Genomic DNA, 26,830 nt, shown 5'->3' with positions numbered 1-26,830 from the left:
CTTTATAGCTTCTTTCTTTTTTTCGCCCATATTAAAATTATTTGATGAAAGATAGCTGTTAAGTATAAACGCATTATATAGTATGTGACATAAGGCAAGAATGACTGTTTCTCAAAACCCAAAAAGTATTATTTGTATAGCAAAAGAAACTGCTGCAGAAAAGTATTTGAATAAATAAATACATTTTTAAAGCAACATGTGTACATATGTATGTAAATTTAAATTCTGAAGGAATGTAACGTTATAATTGGCTCTGGGCAGTGTTTACAATTTTGATTTATGGTTAAACGGCTTCAAGCTTTATTTTTACTAAACTTTGCAATAAATAGGGCCAGCCCGAAACAATTTATTCTTGCAAATACCTGTCTAAGCAACAAAATTTATAATTTTAAAAAATTATTCAGGTCATTTTATTTAACAAAAATATCATATTCTAAAGGTTTAACTTAATTATTTAAAAAGATAATAATTAAACGTATAAAAAATAAGTTTATTATTTAAATATGTTCGTGCCTTTAATTTGGAAAATTCGAACTCAATTGTTTTGAAATAAAAATTTGCTGATAAATAAATAAACAAAGAAATAAAATATGTAAAGAAAATTAATCAAAATGCAGTCCTAAAACTCTCTCACCATAGGCAATAGCCTAACTAGCTTATATGGTCCGGCCGCACCTTGCAAATAAAACTTAGAAATTATAAGAAAATTTCTAAATATATTTTTGCTATAAAAAACTAGAGGATGATTTAATCTTTATAATATTAGCAAAGTAGTATTTTTAAGTTCACACTAAATCATTATTTTATGCTTTTATTTGGAGTTTTTTTCATATACATACATGCATATATTCTTTGATGTCTCGCAATTATGAATGTTAATAATTAGAATAGTATTAGAAATTTTGACAGGTCGATATCAGTTAGAAAACACAGCAAGGACAACTAATCTCGGAAAAAGCACAATGGTATAAAGTGAAAATAATTAACATTTTATAATTTTAATAAATGAAATATATTTGTATATAATATCAATTACAAAGTTAAATGCCATTTTAGCATTTATAATAATGTCTAATTAGAGGATTAATTAAAGTTATAGTATCTGTGTCAGGGCATACATATGTATATCTCAACTAACCAAAAGATTACAGACTAATTATGCTTAAGAAATAATGAAAATTTATAAATTTAAATTATATTGCAGTGTAAAAAATAATATGCATATAAATGTTGCGTATAATGTATAATTAAATATTATCAGTTAGGCAAGCCCTTAATGACGAATGATGCTAAAGCACTAAGGCTGTTGATAAATAATGCGAAAATATTTGTAGATCTAGTTGGTATATATATATACATATTTGAGTTTTAACTAGAGCGTTATAAAATATATACATGTATGTCTGTATATGGCATAGTTTATGCGTTAGATAGAGTTTAGTTACAGCTATATTGGATTATTTTTTCAATTTTTATTTTTTTTTTTTAATTTTATACATATATATTTAGTATATACTTAAAAGTCTTTTCACATGAGTTTGAATTGTGCAATTATTATTTTTTACTGCTTTGCCTATTTGTAATAAATCGTAACTTCCATTTAATTATAATATTTCCAGTTTTAGCAAGTTTATACATGATTAGTATTGAAACTTTTTACGGTTCGTATGATTACGTTTACGCATCAATGATATTTTATATGTACATTTACATATATGTGTGTATGTGTGTATCGTTTTGCAAATTTGCTTTGTTGTGCTATTTTAATATAATTCGGCATTTAATAAATTGTGTTTGCTTAGAGTCATATGAATTTCAAAGTGCAGTGTGTGTATTCATTTAGTACATGTTTTAAAGTTGTTCGAGAAATTTTTTTTCGTTTAATATATAGAAGTGGGAATGTATAATCTAGTACTATACTGCTATTCATTATAATTAAAGTAAATTAAACCATTATTTGTTTAGGCTATGCACGACAAATCGATACTCATATTTCTGTGTGTATATTTGTTATGGTTTAAGTTTTACATATTAATTAAGTATACATGCAAATACGAAAATACTTATAAAAGACATTTGTTAAAAAATATGGTCACATGGGATTTTTGTTAAACTATTTTAAATATATATATTTTGTATTTTTTTTTTATTTAAATACTTCACTTATAGTTTAAAGGCTTAAGTTTAAATAAAAGTCTTTATAATAAATAGTAAAATATTCCATATTTTTGTTTACAAGTATTAAAGTGTAGATGCATCATTACGTTTTATATTCGTGTTATATTGATTGTTTCATTTAATGATTCTCTTCTCAGCAATTGCTTGGTATCATTCTCAATATCTATCGGAGATATGCCAGCGCTACGATCATTAATATACGTATTATCTTCCTCCACGATTTTCTCGAGCACTATATCACCGGTGTTGGCTAAACCTGTAAGCAAAAAATAATTAAAAAAAAATAAATATAGCGTTACAATTATTTGAATTTTTGTATATTATTAATAGACTAGTAGACTAACAGTTACGCCCTGATAACGGACCATTTGCTACTTCTTCCGCCGATGCGCTGTTCACAAGTGCTACGTCCGTGGCAGTTCCATTGCGCATGTTCTTTTGTAAAGCTACAGCTTTCCGTGCGTGGCGTGTAGTTAGCACACCAGTTTCGACATCACGTTCCAGACGATGACCAGATCGTGATCTAGTTAGTTGTCGTTGCACATAATCTTCGAGATCTTCTTCTTCCTTGCGGCTAATCAAGCAATTCAGTACAAGTAAAAATAGTCCTAATCCAAGCGAGAAAAGCCCAGTGCAAGTAACTTCATTCCACCATGCCGAGCTGCTACCTAAAGAAAAGATATCAGTTATATTAATGGAGATTTAATCAGTAAGTATTTCGTATTTAATATACTGCGGGGTGAGGTACTCTCGAAAATTCAAACTCCACGTATGTTTCTGGGGACTTTGGAACGGTAAGTAAGTTAGCCAATAATGTAAAAAATAGCAAGGCAGCAAAATCGGAAGAAGTTCAGCGCTATATACTTAACAAACAAAATTAATGAAAACGCGCCATGATTTCTTCATACAGTGGGAAAATGGATCTAACAGGATAATAACCACGCCCACCTCCTCTAGAAAGCTTAATATTCAAAACTACAAAAGTTGCGAAAACTATCAAAAGTAAAACGTGCACAGTGGGCAGCCCCAGTCAACGAGTATAAAAATTGGACTATGGACTTGGCACCACAAAACTATTTTGAACCAAATTTCTTTACATCATTATAGTATTAGCAACGCCTATTGCTCATTTGTAGTATCAAGCACTGGTGATGTTTTGGAAATAAAACTTTAGCCATATTCGTATGCCTGCCATTATACAAGCGAACTAGTCCCATAGTTAAAAGATATCGATCGAAATTTTGCACACGTCATTTTCTTTCCAAGAAGATAGTCAAAACCGCCGATATCGGACCATTATATAGGATATAGAGACCATTTAATCTGATCAATCAAAGTCCAAACAAACATTTTCATAGAAGATCTTTTTTGTACTCTCTAGTTTTGTTCACCTAACGGTTGGATGTATTACCTAAAACTAAGAGAGATAGATAAAGGGTTATATATATATAATATATGTGATCAGGATGAAAAGAAAAGTTGATTGTCTGTCTGTTCGACCGTCAATGCAAGCTGTAACTTGAAGTTGTGATATCTTTGTGAAACTTGGTATGCGGATTCTGACCGCTGCCACGCCAAACCTATAAAGTGCAATTACTAAGCAATAAGTTAAGATATAAAACTGTTATTTGACACAGAGGATTACAGTAGCAAGGGGCTCCTGTGAACAAAAAACCGCCCACTTTTTTGTTAAATCACATCTTTCGGGTTCCAACTGACCGATTTCGAATAAATTTAGTGTGTGGCATTTTTCTCATACTCCTATATCAAAGTGCAAAAATGGGCAAAATCGAACTACAACCACGCCTACTTCCCATATAACACAAGTTTAAATTCCATTTGATTCTTTCACTTTCCAGTACAAAAATAAATAAGTAATTAATATAACGGGATAAATTTGTAATAATTCCTTTAAAGTATGCCACTTTATGACCGAAAATTGTCCAAATCCCACCAAATCTGTTCAAGCTCCTAGGTATCGAATATATGGAACCCAGTATCTACAGTTGACTTTTGACAGAAAACATCGGGCAATGTGTGAGATATACAATTGAAATTCAGATAGAATACTTTACTAATAATAGAACCTCTGTGTATCGAAAACGAGTTGAATCGTTTCAATACTTCAATAAGCCCCATATACCCAATATAAATATTTACGAACTCCCAAGTGTCTTCTTGCTGGCCGTCCAATATTTGAGTTATATCAACGAAAATTTGAGAACATGTTCTACTCATAATAGTATATCTTCCAGCCTAAAATAGATACAATTGGGCAAAAACTTGACCTACCCCCTTATAAATATTACCAGGATTTTCGAACATCCGCTTACTTTGCTCCATATGATTGATGATTGTATGTAAAGTACCTTAATGACACCCAGGGAACAATTTTTTAGTATATGATATGATAATACTTAGTTAATAAGTTAATAGATAGATAGGTTTGTGTCGATACTACCCCTATACTGCGTATATGGGTTTTCGTATATCTAAGAAATCTTATGCCGAATTTGTCGGTCAGTGTATGAATTATATAGAGTATATGTATATATAAAATTGCTTAGGTTCCGATCCTCTGGTTGACGTTCTACATCTTAAGGTATTTCCCTGGCTTTGATTTCTGCAAGTTGCAGGGGTATAAAATGTTCGGTTGTACCCGAACCTAGCCCTTTCCTGCATGTTCCTTATTAAGTAACTTTAATTCGACTTGAAGGTTGTTTATATCAAACAACAATGCTAGGGATTAGCAAAACGTTTATGTTAGAAACAAACAGTTGGCCGATAACGTTTCCAGATTTAGTTATATATATGTATAATACAGAATTGCACCTGTGAAGGGTATTAAAGCAATTTCTGCTTTTTATACTTTCTGTTACTTACTGAACACATTCCAGGACATAGTTTCATCTGGTATAATACCAGCACCGCATAAGAATACACCAAATACTATAAATACGATACCAATGTGCAGCATACCGATGCTGGTGACAACCTAGAAAAATCGTTTTAAGTTCATTTATCACTTTTTATAAATGTATTTCAATCATTTATTTACCTGGCTGTCCAACATGCCTGGTCCAGGCTTAGCAACGCTATGTGCATGATGAAATTTACGTCGAAAGGAACCACTTGGCGAATGAAATGTTTCTCCACTTTCGGAACTCTGCGTACTGTAACGTCTTTCTCGCGCACGTTTCTGTTCATCACGTCGTTTACGTTGGCGTTTTATTGCCATAGCCGAATGGATGCCCACAGAATGCATTTCTACGAAGAAAAAGGAGGAAAAAGCAACAGTAAATATTTTTAAAGTTGATAAACAGCATCACTGCAATAATTCAAATATTGAAATTTTACAAAGATATCAATTAAAAACTCTAAGATTAATTACAAACGCTCCTTGGTGACCATTTGGCCGTCATGTCATTAGATGACAGCAAGGAAAAAAATAGAAGTTTCCTACTTTTTTAAAGAAACAACACAGAAACTTCAAATTTAATGGGGAATGTTTATTATCTTTCGAAAGGACATTATTTGGTATTTACTTTTTGAAGATTATCCCTTTCAAATGATGTTCGTCGCTACGTTTCAGATGGTCCATTCGTTGAGTTCAATTTTCGACTACTGGTTCGAGCATTTCGACTGGTATCGGAATCTAAGAGGGATTATCTACATATTTTAGACTTTACATATCGCCACAGGAAAAAGTCTAACGGTGTGATATTAAACGATCTTGGTGGCCAATCGACCAGAACAAAACGTGGAATTATCTGCTTACTGAAGTGTTCTGTCAATAAGTTCATTGATTGATGCGATGTGTGGGAAGTGCCGTCTCTTTCAAACATCAAATAGTCGGTTATCACGGCTCGATAACGGTCACCGTTGGACCGATGATTCCCCCGGTGTGATATCATAAACGGATCTTTTTGGAACTTTTCAAAATCCATGCCGCTTCGGAAGGTCAATCGGCTTCAGTTCTTGCAGAAGCTGTATTTTGTACGCTTTCAATTAATCTCGACGTCGTTCTATACGGCAGTCCGATTCGGAGAGCTGATGGCGTTGTGAATAGTACGCTCAGTAGGTCGATTATATTGACCATAAGTTGGGCGAAGTGCGCGAATCAAATTCTTTAAAGAACGTGAATTTTCCTATTAAAGTTGAACGATTTGTAAACGTTGTTCAGGCGTAAGTCCTTTCATGATTAAATGAACTGAACAAAAATAACATGAGAGCTTGGCAGGACTCACCCTTGATCTGTTCAAAAAAGGTTACTTGGATAACCCGTTATTACATTCAAAAGGCAATATCCTAGATCTCCCATTTCGGAATTAATGCTGTTTAAAATTTGTTACTTGGATCACCCGTTATTACACTCAAAAGGCAATATCCTAGATCTCCCATTTCGGAATTAATGCTGTTTAAAATTTGTTTTACATGAAATTGGAATATATGATATTTTGTATATAATTATTGAATTCACTGGAGATTTCGTTATCTAATTTGCTTATTACTTTCTAATATAGATTACAAATAAAACATGTTCACAAAAATAAAACAGCATCACAACTCGGAAATTAATAATGAAGACTGCAACAAGCAACGCCAAAAGCGATACCAATTGTCAAACTTTTCAAAGCAATTGTAAACAAAGTACTTCCACCTTCGGTTTATGACATCACAAACTACTGCACTTTTCTATCAAACATACTTCAAGAAAATAAACGTAGTGCATTTGTTATAACGTATTTTGCTGCCATTCTTGCTCGACAGTGATGATCAATTCACATAAAACTTTTGCTTCGCTTTGCGTCAGACACTTGTTTTGAAAGAAAATTTCGATGTGCGCTTTTGTATGGATACTTTTACATATAAAGTTATCGATGCAAAGCAAGCAAAACGTTGGATAACTCGCTTCTTTTCACGCTTTGCTAAGCAACAGTCGCCAATTTTGTTAGAGAAAAACATTGAAAGCAAAGCATCCATTGGGGGATACCCTTTGTTTTCTGCGCTTCGTTTTTTCAGTATGAACTGTCATGGACAGTGCGGAAAGTTGTATGTGAATGGGCCTTAACTGATGCATTTTGGCCTCAAAGTAAATTTTAGAAGAACAACAAAATATTTGAAAATTCATTGGCTTCGCTATATTAGCCTACCTACATGGAAACAATGTATCCTAAATGTTGTGGTCATTGACATTTAAATCTACAAATACGATTTCTTCCGATTGCATATTACATGCCATACGAATCATATCTAGTAGTTTTTAGAAATATTTTAAAATAACTTAATGCACTTTAACAGATTCAATTACCATACCAGTGTTTATAACCGTATATATCATCTAATTGAATTTAACTCAGACTGGCCCATTCCATTTTGACCATGAAAAAAATGTAAAGAGTTAGCTTGAAGTTTTGTATTTTCAAATGAACCGTTGAAAATGTTGTAGAAGTGTTTTGTGAAGGCCAATTTATTATCGTGTCGCAGTGGATAGAAAGCGGATAGCCTACAACACGAGTGGGGTGGGTAGATACCGAGTGTTGAAAAGGGAAACGAGACGCATATGCAAAATAAAAAGAAGGAGGCCGAAATGAAGTGCTTGAGAAGTTAGTAAGTTGTGACGACTAACGGAAGATATCAAGACCGGAGCATACTCTTGTAGAACCCAAAGAATGATCTAGTGGCTGATGTTCAGAGCTTACTGAAGTTATGGAGGGAATACTTCTCCAGCCTGCTGAACTGCAGCGAAAGTGTAACGTCTGGATATGGCGAACCTTATTCCCCAATCGATGGTGATGGACTAGATGCTCCATTGCCCGACTATGATGAAATTCGAAAAGCAATTACCCACCCGAAGAACAACAAATAGACAGGGGCCGATGGATTACCGGCCGAGCTATTAAAATATGATGGTCATATGAAAGCATGATCGACGATTGGAACCTAAGTGTGTTCTGCACAATACTGAAAAAGAGAGACCCCACAATCTGCGCTTATTACCGTGAGTTAAGCTTCCTTAATATCACCTATAAGATCTTATCGAGCGTAATGTGTGAAAGACTTAAGCCCACCGTCAACAAACTAATTGAACCTTATCAATGTGGAAAAAGATCTGTGAAAGGAAGATCGACACACACCACCTCTTCGTCGAATTTAAAGCCGCTTTCGACAACACGAAAAGGTACTGTCTCTATGCCACTATGTCTGAATTTGGTAACCCCGCAAAGATAATACCCTTGTGTTAAGCAACACCAATAGTTCCGTCAGGATCGGGAAGAGCCTCTCCGAGCCTTTCGATACCAAGCGAGGTTTCAGACAAAGAGACTCCCTATCTAGCGATTTTTTTATCTATCTTGGAGCCAGCATTAACACCAACAACAATATTAGTCCTTTCTCGGCGAACAAGGACCGAAGTTTATAAGTCCCCTATTATTCCCTTCTTACTATGTGGTGCGAAGGCACGGACAATGACATCATCTAGTGAGTCGATCTTAGGAGTGTCACAACATCTGTAATGCATCGACGGAACACATACATATTTATTAAGGTAAACTATTCGAAACTAGAAAATACGTTTAGGGAAACGCGCCTTGAGTAGATCGAAGCCATTAAAAGTAACTCGTTGAAGCCACTAGTCGAGGCTAAAGGATAAATACATACAAAAATGTTTTTTTTCAGTCCGAGTTAAATTTGTAGTTTACTTTCTTAGCTATTAAAGTTTTTCAATCTCTATCTTTGAATTATTTCGAAATTGTTTAAACTATCTCCTATTTATCTTATGTTATGCCTAAACCCCTTTATGCTTAAGAAAATATTAATATTCTGATAAATCGGTTTAAATTCAAAAGAAAGGACTGAAATCCTCATACTAGACATAAAAAGTCTAGAATTTTAGCGAAAGTTTATCGCTACTTTTGTTTTTGACGCGTATGTTGGCAGAACTATTGGCAAATTTTAGAAAAATTTAAAGAAAATAATACTGATCGGTAATTAGATTCTTATTTTACGATGGCAAACCACTCAATGAAAGTAAAGAGCACTTGGGTGTTGTATACTTTTCTCCTTCGGAGACATCCGTCTAAAATTAATTAACTACGAACTGCCGCCCATACTCTTCGGTATGTGTGAATTAGGAGAAGATATGGACTAATTTCGCATATTTATACCATGAAGAGTGTATATGTATTAAGTTTATCACGAATTTTCAAAGGAAAGGTCGAAGACTTTTCTCACCAAGAAGCTGCCATACAAACTTTTCGATCAGAATCAAGTTCTTATTTGTGAAGGGTATTATAAGTTCACTGTAACCGAAGTTAATGTTTTTATACTCTTGCAACCTGTTGCTACAAAGTATAATAGTTTTGTTCACCTAACAGTTTTATGTAACACCTAAAACTAATCGAGTAATATACATATATGTATATATGATCAGGATGACGAGAAAAGTTGAAATCCAAGTGACTGTCTGCTCGTCCATGCAAGGTGTAACTTGAGTAAAAATTGAGACATACTGATGAAGCTTGGTTTCTTACAAAAAAAAATTACGAGTTCGTAGATGGGCGTAATCGGTCCAATGGCACGCCCACAAATCGCCATTAACCGAAAACCAATAAAGGGTCATAACGAAGCACTAAATTAAGATATAAAACTGTTAATTGGCACAGGGGATCGCAGTAGGAAGGCGGCAAAAATTTTAGGAAAAGTGAGCTTCGTCCCGCCCTCTAATAAGTTGAATGTATATATCTCCTAAACTACTAAAGCTACAGTAACCAAATTTGCTAAGCGCAAATATTATAAGAACTTCTACCGACAGTGTGAAAATGTATTATGATCTGAAGATGACCCCGTTCACTTCTTATATAACGGTACTGTTCAAAACTATTAAAAACGCAATAAATCCCACCGATTTCGACAATTTTTCTCATATTTCTATGTTACAGTGTGAAAATGGTCGAAATTGGACCAAACCACGCATACTTCCCATATAACAAAATTTTAAATTCCATTCGATTCTTTCACTTTGAGTACACAAATCAGGAAGCAATTAATATAACCGGCTAAAACTTTGCACTAATAATTCCTTTAAAGTATGCTACTTTATGACCAAAAATTGTCCAAATCCAAACCAAATTATTCAAGCCGGGTACCGGATATGTGTATCCCAGTATCTATATTTGACTTTTGACAGAAAATATCAGTCAATATGTGAGATATACAATAGAAATTCTGACAGAAACCTTTCCTGACAATAGTAATTCTGTGCATCAAAAATGGTTTGGATCGATAATATAGAGATTTTCGAACTTACAGGTGACTTTATGCTGGATATACCGGCCAATATTTGAGTTATCTCAATGAAAGTTACAGAACATGCTTTACTCATAACGGTATATCTTTGCGTAGATACAATTTGGCGAAAACTTGATCTATACACCATATAACTGTTACTTCCGCTGACTTTGCTCTATATGATTGATGATTATATGTAAAGTACCTTAATGAAACCCAGAGAACATTTTTTTTTTTGGCATGATAATAGTTAATGGATAATATCGTACTATTTACGTCTAAAGATTTTCTTTTTCTGATAGATTCTGGCATTGATTTTTGCAAATTTCAGGAATATAAGATATTCGGTTGCACCCGAACTTAGGCCTTTCTTACTTGTTTTTCTTGTTTCTAACAAGATAATTTGTGCCGTTGGCAGTGTTTTGCAAAAACTAAAACATCGCCGGTTTAATTTAACCAGTTGCATGTGTGGAGTGAAGAAGAACTTTTCATTGTTTCGAATGCACCATAAGCCCAACATCAACTTATTTGCACAACTCACATATACATATGTGTATAATCATACATATGTACTTATATACACTCGCTATACATTCCGAAAATGAAAATGTCAACCTTTCAACATAACAACAAAAGCATTATGAATCATTTACCTCTAACCTGGTGCTGCTGTTTAATTCTAAAGTGGACAGTTTGGGTCTTTGTTACGCCTGCGAAATATTATGATCATAACAATATACAGACATATGTATACCATACATGTATGTATGTATGTATGTGTTTATATGCGAATAAATATGTGTAAACTATATGGCACATTTGTATTATAGAAACTTTGCCAACTCAATCGTATACCATATACGTATGTATGTGTACGCATTTCTATGGACCTGTGTGTTGATGCACAAAAAGTCATACTGTTCATTGTCACGCCTGAACGAAACAGTTATAAATACTATATGCAATTTTATATTATATATAAACCATACTTTAAGCTTACCTTAAACTTTAAGTTATCAGCGGTTGATTTTAATTTTTCACTTTTGGAAATTTACGTACACAGAATCAGCACACCGTAGTTAAGTTTCAGGCCTTAAAGACCATCTTAGTTATATTTATATACTTTTTCACTTCCGTTAAATTGGCTCAAGGCATTCACACAATCAACTAGATTTCCGCATTATGCTGCATATCCTATATATCATATTTCATTTGAAATTTATAAACATAATAATAACTACAAACTCGATGAAACGCACAAACAACACACACACGAGCTGAATAAATGCAGTACTCTGCCACTCCCCGCTTCGCTGGGCTTCAACGTGTCCAAAACGCACTTCCGAGACTTAGCGAGATATCGATTTTGTACAACGTATGATGTTAGGAATTTGAAGTTCACTTTTTACTTTTATTTAAATTCTTTTCATTGTTTCACGTAGCAAATCGTGTGTGAAATACTTGACTTACGCATTTGTAATCTTCCGCACTTTTATATTACTGACTTAATTTCAATTTTTTTCTAACATTTGTATAACTAATATACAATACACATATGTGCGTATATATATACATATATAACTGTTTGTATTTACTACGAAAATGATATAGACTTTATGTGTTAAAGTATTTAAAACGTTTAGCACATTTTATAAATGCAATTTCATCTGCGTTTTCTTCGTAATATTTACAACAAAGCAGCAAAACAGTTTCCACTGCTATGAATATGTGTCAAAGCGAGCGACAGCGGATACCAGGTATCCTTCGCGGCGACTAAAACATCGCGTTAGAATGTAAAGCTCAGGATTTGCTAAACTGCGAGAGTTTGTGAGCTACAGAGAGCGAGAGAGCGTGTGTGTGAAAATGTAAAAAAGCTTTTCCTGCCTTGACTAAAATGACAAGTGCGTTGAATCATAATGGAAATATGCAATAATGACAAAGATTCGTAGAATTAAGCATCCCTTACATATGAACATACTACATATGTATGTATGTATGTATGTATACAAGTATTTCATATGATGATAATTTATCATAATCATAGCAGAGAAGGATGATGCATCGTATGCAGATATTCTGCGAAAAATTAAGAGTGACAGCGGGCTTGAAGTACTGGGTTCAAATGTAACCCATATTCGCAAAACGCTAAAAGGAGATTTACTTATTGAACTTAAAAATCGAGCAGAGACGAAAGCCGAATCTTTCCAAAGCACCCTGGAGGGGGTGGTTGGCGAAATGGCTAGGATATAGCCCAAGACCCACAACGTCACGATTACGTGCAAAGACCTCGATGAAATTACAACTACCGAAGAAATCTGCGCAGCACTAAAAAGAGAGTGCGGAATCGAAAATCTGGACACTATCGAGTGTGAAAAATTTGCGAAAAACGCGTAGTGGCACGCAAATAGCACTTGTATGCATGCGTGCCCAAGATGCCAAGGCCGCACTTAAAATAGGGAAAATAAAGATTGAGTGGTCGATCTGTCGCCTTCGAGAATATTCGCCTGTTCCCAGATGCTATAAGTGTTTCCACCTGGGTCACATGGCGCGAAATTGCTGCAGCTCGACAGACAGATCTTCCCATTGTACACGTTGTGGAACCGCGGGACATTTAGCGAAGGTATGCACAAACGTTCCGAGCTGCATGCTCTGCAAAGGGGAGCACTCCGTATTGAGCACGACTTGCCCAAAGTACCTCGAGATGATAAGGTCTCTAAGTAAATGAGGATACTACAGTTAAACCTAAACCATTGTGCAGCGGCCCAGGATTTGCTAGAACAGATAGTCATAGAAGAGAACATTGATGTCGCCATACTAAGTGAACAATACTCCCAGCGTCCGGAAAGCACATGGATTGTAGACAAATCTGGCAAAGCAGCAATATGGTCCTGCAAAGGTCAACCTTTTAAGACCTGCTCCAGAGAAGCACATAACTGCTTCACATGGGCGAATATACATGGGATATATTTTGTAAGTTGCTATGCTCGTCCCAGCGCAGCAATCACCGAATTCGAAGATTTTCTTTTAAGACTTTCATTAGAAACCAGAGGCAAAACACCGATCATAATAGCGGGTGATTTTAATGCTTGGTCAACTGCATGGGGCAGCAGATGTACAAACCATCGAGGGCGGCTAATTCAAGAATACCTGAGTCAAACGCACTTAACAATATTGAACACCGGAACACAAAATACGTACCAAAAAGGGAATAAAGGATCTATCATTGACATTATGTTTGCAAATGTTTCGCTTAGTAGGCACATTAAGTGGGCTGTGTCAAACATATACACAAGCAGCGATCATATGGCAATTATAGCACAAATCTCGTACTCCCGTGAGCCCGAACTTCTTAGCAAAAACACTTTCCGAAAGCGAAGCTGGAAGCAACAGGAGTTCGACTCAGACTTGTTTGAGTTAGTCTGGAGTGCATCAAAAGTATCAGGTGACGACGCCACCCACTAGGTATCGACAGTGCGAAAGGAACTGGTCGCAGCATGTGATGCAACAATGCGTAGAACATCACATCACAATAAGCGGCGGCCTGTGTATTGAGGAATGAGGAAATTTGCACGCTGAGCACGGCGTCTACAGCGTAACCGGAGTGAAACGAACGAAAATCGCCTCAGAGATGAATACAAAAGCCACAAGAAGCTCCTAAAGTCGGCAATTACCCGGAGCAAAAAATCATGTTTTGAGAAGCTCTGTGAGGAAGCAAACATTGACCCTTGGGGAACTGCTTACAAAATCTGTATGTCGAGATTTAAAAATAAGCAGCAGCCACCTAAAGATGCCTCTTTTATGGGAAAAGTCGTCGAAACATTGTTCCCGAGACACGACCGGATTTCCTATGCTAAGCGACGAAACGAAGCTGCAGTTTCACCCCCGTTAGTCACGGAAGAAGAGCTATTGGCCATAGCTAAGAAAATCAAAAACACCAAAGCGCCTGGGTTGGATGGGATACCCAACAGGGCCCTGAAGAAAGCTATAAGCTCAAAACCTCAACTATTCGCTAAAATGTACACCCGTGCATAAAGGAAGACGTGTTCCCCGACGCGTGGAAAGTACAGCGATTGGTTCTGCTCCCAAAACCAAAGAAACCACCTGAAGAACCCTCATCGTACCGACCACTGTGTATGCTCGACACAATGGGCAAAGTGTACGAAAATATAATAAGAAACCACTTGGAGTTAGCAATCCAGAAGCTGGCGGATTATAAGAGAGACAATACGGCTTTATAAAGAAGAGATCCACTATTGACGCACTACGAGAAGTCGTTGACACTGCGAAATGTGCAGTAAGTGGCAAAAGATGGAAAGGTGGCACAAAAAAGTACTGCGCGCTGATTACCCTGGATGTCAAGAATGCGTTCAACTCGGCAAAATGGGCACACATAATCAAAGCCCTGGATGAAATACGCGCCCCTGAATACCTCATAAACATTATATTGAGCTATTTTAAAAACAGAAGGCTGTTTTTTGATACAGACGAAGGTACCAAGAGCTACTCTATCTCGATTGGAGTACCCCAAGGGTCGGTGTTAGGCCCACTATTATGGAACCTCATGTATGACGGGGTGCTAAAAAGACAGCAACCAACAGAGGTGAAACTAACAGCGTATGCAGACGATCTCATGGTAGTAGCAGTGGCCAAACAATTAGCCGACCTTAGAAACAAATGCAATGAGTGCTTAAATGGTCTACGGCATTGGTTCTCTTCTGTGAGTCTGGAACTGGCGGAGCAAAAAACTGAAGTTTTGCTCATAAGCACCAGGAAGGTAGAAGAACAAATAGAGCTCACCATAGGGGAGTGCGAGATTACTTCGCAGCCGCAGCTGAAGTATCTGGGAGTAATATTAGATTCTAAATTAAAATTTAAAGAACACCTGGAGTATTCCTCCAGTAAAGCAAACAAAATTTACAATGCTCTATCGAGAATGATGACCAATACAGGCTGTGTGCATTCCAGCCGGCGATTCTTAATAGCGAAAGCAATGAGTTCCGTAATACTGTACGCAGCACCACTATGGATATAGGCAATGGACATAAAAGCGTATGCTAAACAAATAATTGCAGTGCATAGGCTTTCTGCAATTCGAGTAATAAGTGCTTTCCGGACTACATCAACCGACGCTGCTGAAGTACTAGCCAGCATGCCGCCCATTGACATCCAGGGAGATGAACTCGAGCGTTTATATCATCTATCAGCGCCTAAAACAGTATCGGCAAAGACAGAGGAGAGGAACAAAAGCATTAAAATGTGGCAGGAGCGGTGGAATTCCTCATCCAAAGGGCGTTGGACCCACCGACTGATACCGGACATCCACTCGTGGATAGACAGACGACATGGGGACCTAGACTTTTATCTGCCCCAAATACTTAGTGGACATGGTTGCTTTAGAAGCTACCTTTTCAGATTCCACAATGACATAAGTAAAAAAAAAATGATAATTTATCAAAAAATATGCCAATTATTAAAATTAATTACAACAAGTGAAGAAGGGCGAGGAAGGAGTTGACAAAACTTTTTATACAAACACTTAATATCATTTCACACATGTTGACCTGATAAATTGTTTAAAGTCAACAGGAAAGCCGAAAAATTCACGCGATCATAAGCGTTGTCGGCACAATGGTAGACAATTTTTATAGAAATACTCGCTATTTAATTAAGATAATTCACATATTGACTGATATACGATTTAAGGTCTAAAGTCAACCAGATTTTTTAAAAACCTTACGTTGGGTATACATACATACATATATGGACTGGGACCGATTTTGTTCATTTTAGGCACAAGGGTGTACTGCTATTAGAAAGAGCATCCTCTCAATTTCATTAAGACCGATAAAACTGATTAAAGTCAACCGAAAGTTCGAAAAAAATTAGGTATACACATGTGGTGGCTAGATGAAGTTTAGCCCGATTTTACTCAAAGTGTTACCAATATTTTCGGCAAAAACAGTTATATGCACATATTCGATATCCGGTTACTTGATAAGGTATATGGCATACTTTAGGGGTACTATTTGTGCAAGGTTTTTTTGCAATAACCTAATTGATACTTGATTTATATTCTGTAAAGAAAAATACATAACTACTGGAAAGTAGACGCGGTTGCAGTCCGATTTCGCCAATTATCACAATGTAACATGTGGATGTTGAAATAATGTGCATCAGATTGCATGAAATTGGTCAAGTGTAGTGCTTGAGGTATAGGGATTCGACTAATAGTAGAAGGTACCTCGTCTCTGACACGTTTATATATTAAGTTATCAAACATTGACTTCTTTTCAACATAACCGTTATACGGGGAGTGGGTACCCTAGTTAGAAGTCTTCATAGCAAAAATTCAAAAAAACTACAACTCCTCTATTTATTGTCCTAAATTTTCAAATTGATTCGTATAATAGTTTCGGAGATATAGCCTTGAGAATTTGTGCGCTCGCGGCTAGCTAGGCTAAGTGCACCGTCTTTGAATGCGTTTTTCTCGAAACTGTGTTTTTGAAGTGGGTTAGCAAGATTTCGCGAGAACTACTCAACAGATCTCCATGAAATTTTACGCAGATCCTTGAGATACAATTACTAAAGACTTGGACGATTACTAAAGACTGGACTTTGTTTAGAGCTATTTGAAAGAAAAATTTCGCGAAATTTTCACTGAAATTTTAATTTTTTTGTAAAAATGTCTGCCAATTTTCAGTATTTTTTCTTTGTACAAGTTCTAAATTGAGGTTTTAATTAAAACACGTATTTTTTCACTTTAGATGATCCTGTAAGGAGTTATCCTGCCAACGTGGGCGCATTTTTTTCCGTGAGATCACCGGAAATGGCGTTGCAATGGCCGAGTTTAAAATATTTTTTTCCAAAAATTTCTTAATTTCTTTGTTCATAATGTATGTTTGTAACAAGACAAATTCTAATAAAATATTTAATTTTTTATATGAAAAAAAAATTGTTGAACAAATTTTCAATTTTTTTTTGTTTTGCAATTTCTGTTCCCTTATACCCTTAGAATTAATGTAGAAACCCACTTTATCATTGGAAGGTTTCTAAAAAGACCCAAAAATAATAATATCGCTCGGCGTTCAGAGCACTCGGAGTGCACACCTCAAACTTTAAACGCGTTTTTCTTAAAACACACTTTTTTAAACTGGTCCGATCGAACTACTCAACCGATTTGCTTAATTTTTAATTGTCCACAAAACGCCTTATTGACAATGTAAGGACAAAATTTATGTAAAAAAACATGGGGAAAATTATTTATTTATCAACATTTTTTCATGATTCTAGTAGGGACGATAACCCTTCATGTTTACTTTTTAGGAATAAATAGTATAAATTAATTAAAAAGTGAAAAGTTCTATTGTAGAATAAAAATTTCTATGAAAAAAATTAAAAAAAAACAGGGCCGATTACCCTACTGACCCTTTAAATAAGTATAACGTTCTCATCTTATGTTTTTGAAATATATTCCTCACTAACCGATTTGTCACTTAGGTGTTAAGTGAAGGTGTGTATCGTTACTAATCCATTTTAACACCAAATATTCTTTCTTTTACAAAAAAATTATTCAAAGTTAGCGAGTAGGGCCGAGCGAATCCAAGATGGCCCATATATGTACATGTAGACATACATAACGCATCCATAAAAAGCGCAATATTTTGTCTACCATTATTGGTTGTTTTCTGGACTTTAAAAAACCAGCTACACACAACGGAGAAAATTTCCGAAATGCTGCCGGTTTGACAGTGCTTGGCCGGGAACAGATCCGGGTCCGTCCCAATTACGTAGACCCGACTGTCGCGGAAACGTTCCGAACCCGTCGACCTTTCGTTAAGTGATTTCGATGACAGTTAACACATTGCTTTCCCCCAAGCAGAGTCTGGATAATAGCTCAAACAACAACAACGCAGACTGCATGTCAAATTTTTGTCTATGTTATAGGACCAACAGAAATCGGGACACATACAAAAATGACATTTCTCTTATAAAATCAGAGCAGAAACAGAATGTCGGGCAACAACAGTTGCGAAGGCATGGTGGTTCCAAGTGACATTTGGCAGCTCTGGAGGCTTCTGAAACCCTTGTGTCTAATTCCCGGGAAACAAAACATTCTGCATAACACCTACATTTCCTGCCTCCAAAAGCTAGCTAGCGTAACACATCTACATATATATAGGAAGTCTCGTTTTTTTGATTTTCAATATCTACATTTATATGAAACATTTTCGAGGTAATTTCACATAGCCTTCTATAGTTGACAGCTTAGGAAGAATTTTAATAATGAAAAAATTAAAAAAACTTTTCTTTAGCAACGACATTTATATTTATTCATTTTATTGCAATTACATCGTCTCTTAAACCCACTAAAAAAATATTGGCACACGCATAAAATACATTACGACAAGTATTAGATCAATGGGAAATATCTTAATATAATTAAATAGTGTTAAAAGGCAATATCCTTTGCATAAATTTTTGCGTTTGAAATGAAAAATCTCGAAGAAATATATTACAGGCTTTCAAAAGATGTATGTATAATACAAAAATAAAACTAAAATTTCAAAACAAGAAACAACAAGCTAGTTTCTACCGCGGCATAATAAAGTCATAAAGTGTCCGTCAAAATAAATTATTTGAGTATGTTTCATTGATTTCAAGAACTGAAAAAGAGAAACCCTTTTTACAGCAAAATAAACATAATAAGAAACAATTTATAATAATCAAAACTAAAATTAATCGTAAAATAGATTCTGTGCTATTATTAAGCTATTATCAACTTGAGAATCAATTAATTATAAATGTCATGCAAGCATTCATATTTAAAATTGCGTTCGCGTTGAGTGATTAAAAAATAAAAATTCCATTGTCAAATATAAAAAATAAGTACTAATATAAAATAAGCTACACTTGTAAATCCATTAAATATTTAGAAAATTCAATAGCACTGTCAAAATTCATCACAATGCCAATGAGATTATTGAGCTTTGAATAATATGTAGAGTGTGCCTTGCTACGGATGTTTTTATATTTAACACCGTCAATCATTTTTGTAATTATGTATGATATCCAAAATATATTTGTGCGTGGTTCAAAAGATTCCCAGTTATTGCTGTAACGAAAGCATATCAATTGAAACTAAAATAGTAATAAAAATAAAAAAAACGTACCCTAAGACATCCCGCATCATGCGATAAATATCGAATTGGTAGTCTCCGGAAGCGGTAAAGAGATCTTCATCAGAGGAAATGTCATTATAGTGACAACAGTTATCAAAAGTCATACGCGAGAGCGTATAATCGATTATTGTAGCTTTAACACCTTTTGTGGGCACGGAATACGTATGATTGTCCAAAGTAAATTTTAACTCTTTCACATTTGTGCTCAATAATAATATATTTCCCCAATGTAAATCACGATGTTCAAACTGATATGCTTGTTCTGCTACTGCTAATGTTAGCACAATCTACAAATAAGTAAATGTATTTATGATATTGAGCGCCATGTGCAAATTGCAAAAGATACATATACAAGTATACTAGATATACCTGAAGGAGTGCACCATAGGTTTGCTCGGCATTTTGAAATTGGAAACTTTCTAAATCCCGACCGCAAAACTCCAATTCCAGTACTATATAAATTTGTGTGTCATCAAATATACCGGGATGATCGTTTTCGGAGCTTTTGTCTTTGTCAAAAATTTCCCAAAGCTTTATAAAATGTTGAGGATACCGGCCTTTAACACAAGCGACCTAATATAATATATATATATTATATAAATATACATAGTTTCATACATAGTTACAAAAAAATATCTAACCTTTCTGACATTTACAAATCCGCATGTAAAATTTGCTGAATTTACATGTGTCCGCAAGTTTGCCAATTCTACTGAAATCACCACCTCTGGCAATATTTGTTCAAATGTCTTCTGTTTCTCTCCATTGACATCAATGTCCCCTTCAATCGGTATAACTTTCATAACCGTGCTGTTCGCATCTGGCATTCTTCGCTTACCGGTTGTATTCAAAAATACCTCACCATAAGCACCTTCACCAATTTTCATACAATGCGTTAATTTATCTGCAGAATACAACTCTTCAAATGGTAGAGGAAATCTTTGCTTGCAGCGATCCAAAACACGGCGCTCCCAAACCTCAAGATTTTCAGATGTGCTTATTCTTAACACGTTTTCCGAAATGCGCTCAGGTTTTAAAAAGATAGATTTTCTTTTACCAACAATCGTACCAACGAAACCAATAAATTCCACAGAACTGTTGCGTTTATCTGATTCTCGTCCTGCCAAATTATTTGGGTGTTTTTCGACTAAATTTGAAAATATTATTTAAAATTTTACATTTTTACTTTGTACTAATGAAATACCTTGTTTACGTCGCCAAGCACTAATTGATTTTCGCCACTTTCCTGGCTGCAAAGTGAGACTAGGAACTCGGACATCTTCTTTGCCATCATCTTTCTTATTTGTCACAACGGTTTTTGACTTCTCCTTCGAATTTTGAGTTCTTTTGTCATTTGTTGACTCAAAACAAACGTGTCTTGTATTTCTAGTCCTCGTTACATGTTGGAACCGATTTGTTTGTCTATTCAATGTTGGAGTTGAGTCTTGAGATTGAATTGCATTGAAAGCAGTGTTTTTAACTGGTTCGTCGCATTCTATGTCAAATTAATTATTTAACATTATTTTATAAATGTGTATACAATAACATACCAACAATTTGTATACTAGGTGTTAAAGGGGTGCAATTTAAACGCTTTTTTTGATTTGCTAGACACATACGGTCCTCGTTAATATTTTTACCCTTATCAAAATATAAGAGTCGCCAAGCACCAATTGGTGATAATGAGCATTTAAATGGATCCACTTTAAGCCCACGATGCACCAGTGGAGTAGAAATTGAATTAGATTTTCGTTGTATATCTTCGTTTAAATCGTTTGGCCACTCTTGCGAAGGTTTCAAAAGCGATGATTCATTTCCCTTACTATTTATGCTATTTTCAACACTAGAGTCTCGATTGAATGATGCATGCACCTCTTTTTTTAAAATATTTAACTCCCGCAATACACTAAAAGGACAAAAACACAAAAGTTATTATTTGTACACGTTTTATAATTTTATATACGAACGGTCTTGGCTCCAATAACTTGTCAAAAGAATCCAGCCAGGCACCATCTTCTAAAGTGTTATCTAAATCTTTGGTTTCATCTGTATTAACATTCATCTCAAATAAATAAAAAATATAGTTTATATAAAATCCTTCCACCGAAATATAAAATAATGTAAAATGTAAAGCGCTCTGAAATAACTTCTTGGTATTTTCAAATTTTTGTATTGATTGACATATAGTTTCAATCATAAAAAGTAAGCAAACATCATTCAATCAATTTATTTAGAAGTGAAACACAACCCAGTGTCACAACACAGCTATGTCACAACGAGTATATAAAACGTTGCGTGAACCCAAAATATTGACATCAATTACTCTGTTTTTCAATTTTCAGAAATAACCCATATCGTTTATAAGAAAAAATAATGAACACACACAAAGTGTATAATATTAATTTTGTTGTATTGTGCAGGCAAGAATATTTAACGTTTAAAAAATAAATAAAGTATATTACTTAATTAAAGTAATCTCTTTAATTTTCCTAATCCCTTTTCCTAATAATAAATATTAGGGGTATTCGTTTGCTCTTGCAAGATTGCAGATTGCAAAAATACTATACCGAAATATACAAGGGCACGCAAATATACATGGGTTTTGGTCTGACATATTTTACAGCCATTGCAAATAATTTTCTGCCTGTGATTGTTGTTGTGTCGGTGCACCAAGAGGAAATATATGCAATTCTTGCACCGTGCAAGGGTTTTGCAAGAGCAAGCAAATACCCCTATTGAATTCTGTATTTGATTTTTTTTCTTAAGTTCACATTTCGCAAAACTTGGCAACAATTGCGAACATATGATCGTTGGAAACGATCGCTAGCTTACATAACCTCAGATAGATAACATTAAGCATATCGCCAAAGCCAAAGTTTCTTGCAACAAAATACGTAAACATACATTTTTTTGCAATATGAATAAATCGTTTTGGACATTATTGAACACACTGAAATCTCGTACTACAGTGCCATGGTGTCGTTCTCATTTTACTTATTATCCTGACAAGTCACCAAAAGAAGTTATTTCCACTGATAATGTTACTGAAAAAATGAATATGGTTCAAGCAATCAACAATGCTATGGATTTGGTACTTGCAAAAGATCCAACCGCAATACTTTTCGGCGAAGATGTAGGCTTTGGCGGTGTCTTCCGATGTTCAGTTAACCTACGTGACAAGTATGGAAAAGATCGCGTTTTTAATACTCCACTAAGCGAGCAAGGAATAGCTGGATTCGCCATTGGTGTTGCTAATGTTGGATCCACAGCTATTGCGGAAATACAATTTGCTGACTATATTTTCCCTGCATTTGATCAGATTGTCAATGAAGCGGCTAAATATCGCTATCGCAGCGGTGGCCTATTTGATTGTGGTTCTCTGACATTTCGTGCACCATGCGGAGCTGTAGGTCATGGTGCTCTTTATCATTCTCAAAGTCCCGAAGCATACTTTGCACATACACCTGGACTAAAAATTGTAGTACCTAGAGGACCAGTGAAGGCTAAAGGGTTACTTCTAGCTTGTATACGGGATCCTAACCCGTGTATTGTATTTGAACCGAAAACACTTTATCGAGCTGCTGTTGAGGAGGTACCTACCGATGATTACGTGTCAGAATTGGGCAAAGCAGACATATTGCGCAAAGGGAAAGATGTCACTCTGATTGGTTGGGGTACACAGGTGCATGTACTCTTAGAGGTAATAAAAAAACGTATACAAAATTATAAAACTATTGGAAATAATATTTTTAAAATATACTCAAGGTGGCAGAAATTGCAAAGAAAGAACATCAAATAGATTGTGAAGTAATTGATTTGGTATCTATTATGCCGTGGGACCGTGATACAGTGTATAAAGTAAGTATATGTAAAACGCGTTGCAAATCTCTCGCATAAACATATTTTTTCCTTTTTCAGTCCGTAAAGAAAACCGGTCGCGTTATTGTGGCTCACGAAGCGCCTCTAACACAAGGCTTTGGTGCTGAGTTAGCAGCTTCTATACAAGAGAAATGCTTTTTGCACTTGGAGGCACCTGTAAAACGCGTTGCCGGCTGGGATACACCATTTCCACATGTCTTTGAAACATTTTACTTGCCTGACAAATATCGTTGCTTAGCGGCCATAAAAGATTTAGTAAATTATTGAAACTCGACGACGTTAAATTTCAACGATATTTATTAATGACGCTTAAATATTGGAAACGGATGCATTTATATTTGTTTATACATACATATATTTTTACGAATTTGATTATCTACTTTTAATGGTAACATGTGCAATTATTATATGTAATAAGTTTATAAAAAATAAAAACAAACTTCTCACCACTATCACAATCACTTTTTAACTATAGACCATATGTAATTACAAGAGGAAGCAAAGAAAAAATAAAAAAAATCCTTGTTGGTATGAAAACTTTTAATACCTACATATATCAGAGACGAAACATTTCTGAATTGGTTTAAAAAGCCGATGTTGTAAGTATATATGAATTCCATTTCTCAAGTTCTAATTTCTGTCTTATAATTTTTGAATAATAGCATTATAAACTACTATCTTCTGATAATCAATTAGGAGGTATGTATGTTCATATACTTAGCTCTACTGATTTATATACATATTGAATCCAATTGTAGAAAAATTCTATACGTCAACAGCTAATTTAAAAACGGCTATCTTAAATGAAATATTTTTGTTGATGTGACGAAGACAATCGATATGATAGAAGACTGAGCGGTTGTGATTGACACAAGCATCATTGTCGAAAACTTTTAAATAGAACATTCAATTGTGCTTAATGCTCTCGTTATTGTGTTGTGTAGAACTCTTTACTACTCTACGTTATTTTAAAAATCAGATCCAGAATTAAATCCACATCTACCCATTGTATTAAATATACCGTTAGTTTCAACAAGATTTGGCTTCAGTTACTTTTTTCAGCTGACTGGTATTTTCCGCTCGCTAGTTATTTATTTATCACGCCTGTTTTTACTACAAATATAAATAATTTGAATATTTTTTTATAAATAAAATACTATGTAAGATATTGTTTAAATTATAGTGGTATAAAATTATTTGGCATTATTTAAATTAATGAAATAACACACTTCCGTTTAAACTAATTTCTTAAACGTTGTAATTAAAACAATAGTATATAATATATTTTACTTGTTTGTGTAAGCATTACTTTTTGGCAAGCGCTATGCCTAGACCCAAAATACCGCCTAACACAAGAACTGCTCCTCCAGCTACAGCCATGCCTTTCTTCAAATCTTTGTCGTATCGCTTTTGAATGCACTCCTAAAAAAATATATATAAAGTAGCAATTTAATAAAATTTATCTAAAAATATCTATGTATATCTTGATTTTGTTCAGTCGGTTTGTTGGAAGCTTTTTGCTACAGAAGTTCGATTTGAACAATATCTTCGGAAATTGTACCGTTGCTTAGGACAATTATAGATGTATCATATATGATATAGGTGTGCGAACTAAACAATTTCTTTCGAGATGGTACAATTGCCTTGGACAACAAGCTGGCCAAATTTTGTGAAAATATCTTGGTAAATATTTTTTTTATACAATAATGGATTTTGTTCAACCAGTTTCATTATAAACCCCTATATTTAATTGTTTACTTTGTATGTCAGCCAAGTTATAGTAGTCTGATCTGAAAAATTTCTTTAGATATTGTAGAGTTGCCTTGGATAATACATCATGCCAAATATCATGAAGATATCTGATCAAGTTGAAAAGTTCCTTAGAAGAACTTAATTTTAATCATTTAGTTTGTACTCGGTTCAAATGAGCATATCGTCAGATAAACAAGCTAATTCAACTCATTTATATATATATACATATATATATATATATATATATATATTATAGGGTTTCGGCCGTTTCCTCCTGGGTGATACAAACTAGGTTAAATTTAGTAAACCCTGTTCAGGGTATAATTATAGTAAAATATTGTAAAATATTATACATAGAAATTGTATACAAGTTTTGTTGTTTTTGGATATGTACATATATAATACATATACAGTATATCTATATATATACATATATATATGCTAATATGTAATTTTAAATACCTCTAATGAGCGAACTTGTGGATTTTCCTCTATTTCCAGGAAAGCTTTACAATATTGAAGTGCACGGTCATAATTTTTCATACGCGCTTCTCCCAATGCCAAATAATAAAGATAATCACGCCTTCCTTCGGAATGATGTTCCATTAATTCTTCCAACAATTCAATGCCCTACAAAATTTACAAATATGTATTATTATTGACATGAAAAATTATAGTTTAGACTCAAACGATGATTCATAATAACTACCATGATAAAAATTATAGTAAGAGAAATACAGTTTTAATTATATACCTTAGCGATATCTTGTTTGTGCGCACATCTGACCAAACAAAGTGCATAACCAAATTTTGCTTCTACACTTGCACGTCCATCCAATTCCAATTCTCGAAGATACTTTTGCTCATTACGCTTCAAAAAATATAGTAACAATATTATTACAAAATTCATGATTATATTACTACATACATACATCAAAATCTTCCTGAGGTACAATCGTCTCCATCATTTCCTCCATCATTTTGACTTCTTCCGCTTCCAAATCCACTTTGAATTTTATTTCTTTAAATTATAATGCGATTGCTAATAAATTTCACCAAATTCTACTTAATTGCAATGCGAATTGAAATAGATGAGACAACTCAATACTAAACAAAGATAAGAGATGATAATCAAATATATCGATTTATTGGGCGATTGCGATTACAAAAAAACTTGAATTCGATATCGAATAACAATATTTTTTATAACATAATTTATAACACATAATAATATCATTTAAACAATTATTACTAGTACAGAAATTATTAACATACACTTTCCTGAAATTAGGCATAGAGACTACATAATAATTTCATGTTAGCTTATGATTTCTTGAATTTAAAATAGTAATATTAGAGAACAAATCAACAAATGCGGAATCATTTTTTATATAATATTGTAGCATCCGTAATATTAATTAAAGATAAACTAATTTTAAATTACTTTATTTATATAAATGTGCTGGTTCATTCAATCATTCAAAGTATAGCATCCACAACATTAATATATAAACGAGGCATAATGTTTCTCGTAATCTACATTTAATAGGGGC

The 26,830-nt window shown here is 34.4% G+C and overlaps 4 protein-coding genes across 7 annotated transcripts; 1 reads left to right on the top strand and 3 right to left on the bottom strand.

Moving 5' to 3' along the window:
• Window positions 1-1,475: 1,475 nt before the first annotated feature.
• On the bottom strand, window positions 1,476-12,232 carry LOC120768652. Of its 3 annotated transcripts, none has more exons than XM_040095424.1 (6): window positions 11,727-12,232; window positions 11,468-11,661; window positions 5,237-5,445; window positions 5,062-5,173; window positions 2,523-2,846; window positions 1,476-2,434 (listed from the first exon to the last, which is right to left on the bottom strand). In XM_040095424.1, exons 3-6 carry the CDS (start codon window positions 5,441-5,443, stop codon window positions 2,268-2,270), a joined length of 810 nt encoding a protein of 269 aa, XP_039951358.1. In that variant the 5' UTR covers window positions 5,444-5,445; window positions 11,468-11,661; window positions 11,727-12,232; the 3' UTR covers window positions 1,476-2,267. The 3 variants fall into 3 exon arrangements, with proteins under 3 accessions (XP_039951358.1, XP_039951359.1, XP_039951360.1); XM_040095425.1 differs by having other exon boundaries at window positions 11,938-12,232; XM_040095426.1 differs by having other exon boundaries at window positions 2,544-2,846; window positions 11,468-12,232.
• A 6,537-nt stretch (window positions 12,233-18,769) lies between these two features.
• Window positions 18,770-21,760, bottom strand: LOC120767887 (serine/threonine-protein kinase haspin homolog). Its single transcript, XM_040094211.1, has 7 exons — window positions 21,614-21,760; window positions 21,197-21,552; window positions 20,851-21,141; window positions 20,288-20,793; window positions 20,016-20,219; window positions 19,638-19,933; window positions 18,770-19,579 (listed from the first exon to the last, which is right to left on the bottom strand). The coding sequence occupies exons 1-7, from the start codon at window positions 21,706-21,708 to the stop codon at window positions 19,372-19,374; spliced, it is 1,956 nt and encodes a 651-aa protein (XP_039950145.1). The 5' UTR covers window positions 21,709-21,760; the 3' UTR covers window positions 18,770-19,371.
• A 707-nt stretch (window positions 21,761-22,467) lies between these two features.
• Window positions 22,468-23,977, top strand: LOC120767888 (2-oxoisovalerate dehydrogenase subunit beta, mitochondrial). The gene is made up of 3 exons (XM_040094213.1): window positions 22,468-23,346; window positions 23,412-23,504; window positions 23,565-23,977. The coding sequence occupies exons 1-3, from the start codon at window positions 22,564-22,566 to the stop codon at window positions 23,790-23,792; spliced, it is 1,104 nt and encodes a 367-aa protein (XP_039950147.1). The 5' UTR covers window positions 22,468-22,563; the 3' UTR covers window positions 23,793-23,977.
• A 56-nt stretch (window positions 23,978-24,033) lies between these two features.
• Window positions 24,034-26,391, bottom strand: LOC120767889 (mitochondrial fission 1 protein). Of its 2 annotated transcripts, none has more exons than XM_040094215.1 (5): window positions 26,210-26,391; window positions 26,032-26,148; window positions 25,740-25,907; window positions 24,816-24,947; window positions 24,034-24,638 (listed from the first exon to the last, which is right to left on the bottom strand). In XM_040094215.1, the coding sequence occupies exons 1-4, from the start codon at window positions 26,255-26,257 to the stop codon at window positions 24,831-24,833; spliced, it is 450 nt and encodes a 149-aa protein (XP_039950149.1). In that variant the 5' UTR covers window positions 26,258-26,391; the 3' UTR covers window positions 24,034-24,638; window positions 24,816-24,830. The 2 variants fall into 2 exon arrangements, with proteins under 2 accessions (XP_039950149.1, XP_039950148.1); XM_040094214.1 differs by having other exon boundaries at window positions 24,835-24,947.
• Window positions 26,392-26,830: the final 439 nt, after the last annotated feature.

This window comes from Bactrocera tryoni, chromosome 2, assembly GCF_016617805.1.
Source record: "Bactrocera tryoni isolate S06 chromosome 2, CSIRO_BtryS06_freeze2, whole genome shotgun sequence".
In the NCBI taxonomy this organism is placed as follows: Eukaryota; Metazoa; Arthropoda; class Insecta; order Diptera; family Tephritidae; genus Bactrocera; species Bactrocera tryoni.
Note: the sequence above shows the minus strand (reverse complement) of the source record. Positions and strands in the feature narration are given on the sequence as shown.

Coding starts and splice junctions, on each gene's coding strand:
- LOC120768652 (XM_040095424.1), bottom strand. CDS start 5,443: ATGCATTCTGTGGGCATCCATTCGGCTATGGCAATAAAACGCCAACGT. Junction 5,174..5,236: donor CAGGCATGTTGGACAGCCAG/GTAAATAAATGA, acceptor CGATTTTTCTAG/GTTGTCACCAGCATCGGTAT. Junction 2,847..5,061: donor TATGTCCTGGAATGTGTTCA/GTAAGTAACAGA, acceptor TCTTTTCTTTAG/GTAGCAGCTCGGCATGGTGG.
- LOC120767887 (XM_040094211.1), bottom strand. CDS start 21,708: ATGAATGTTAATACAGATGAAACCAAAGATTTAGATAACACTTTAGAA. Junction 21,553..21,613: donor AAGTTATTGGAGCCAAGACC/GTTCGTATATAA, acceptor TTGTCCTTTTAG/TGTATTGCGGGAGTTAAATA. Junction 19,934..20,015: donor CCTATGGTGCACTCCTTCAG/GTATATCTAGTA, acceptor ACTTATTTGTAG/ATTGTGCTAACATTAGCAGT.
- LOC120767888 (XM_040094213.1), top strand. CDS start 22,564: ATGAATAAATCGTTTTGGACATTATTGAACACACTGAAATCTCGTACT. Junction 23,347..23,411: donor AGGTGCATGTACTCTTAGAG/GTAATAAAAAAA, acceptor AATATACTCAAG/GTGGCAGAAATTGCAAAGAA. Junction 23,505..23,564: donor ACCGTGATACAGTGTATAAA/GTAAGTATATGT, acceptor TTCCTTTTTCAG/TCCGTAAAGAAAACCGGTCG.
- LOC120767889 (XM_040094214.1), bottom strand. CDS start 26,257: ATGATGGAGGAAATGATGGAGACGATTGTACCTCAGGAAGATTTTGAT. Junction 25,908..26,031: donor ACAAACAAGATATCGCTAAG/GTATATAATTAA, acceptor TAAATTTTGTAG/GGCATTGAATTGTTGGAAGA. Junction 24,948..25,739: donor CACAAGTTCGCTCATTAGAG/GTATTTAAAATT, acceptor ATATTTTTTTAG/GAGTGCATTCAAAAGCGATA.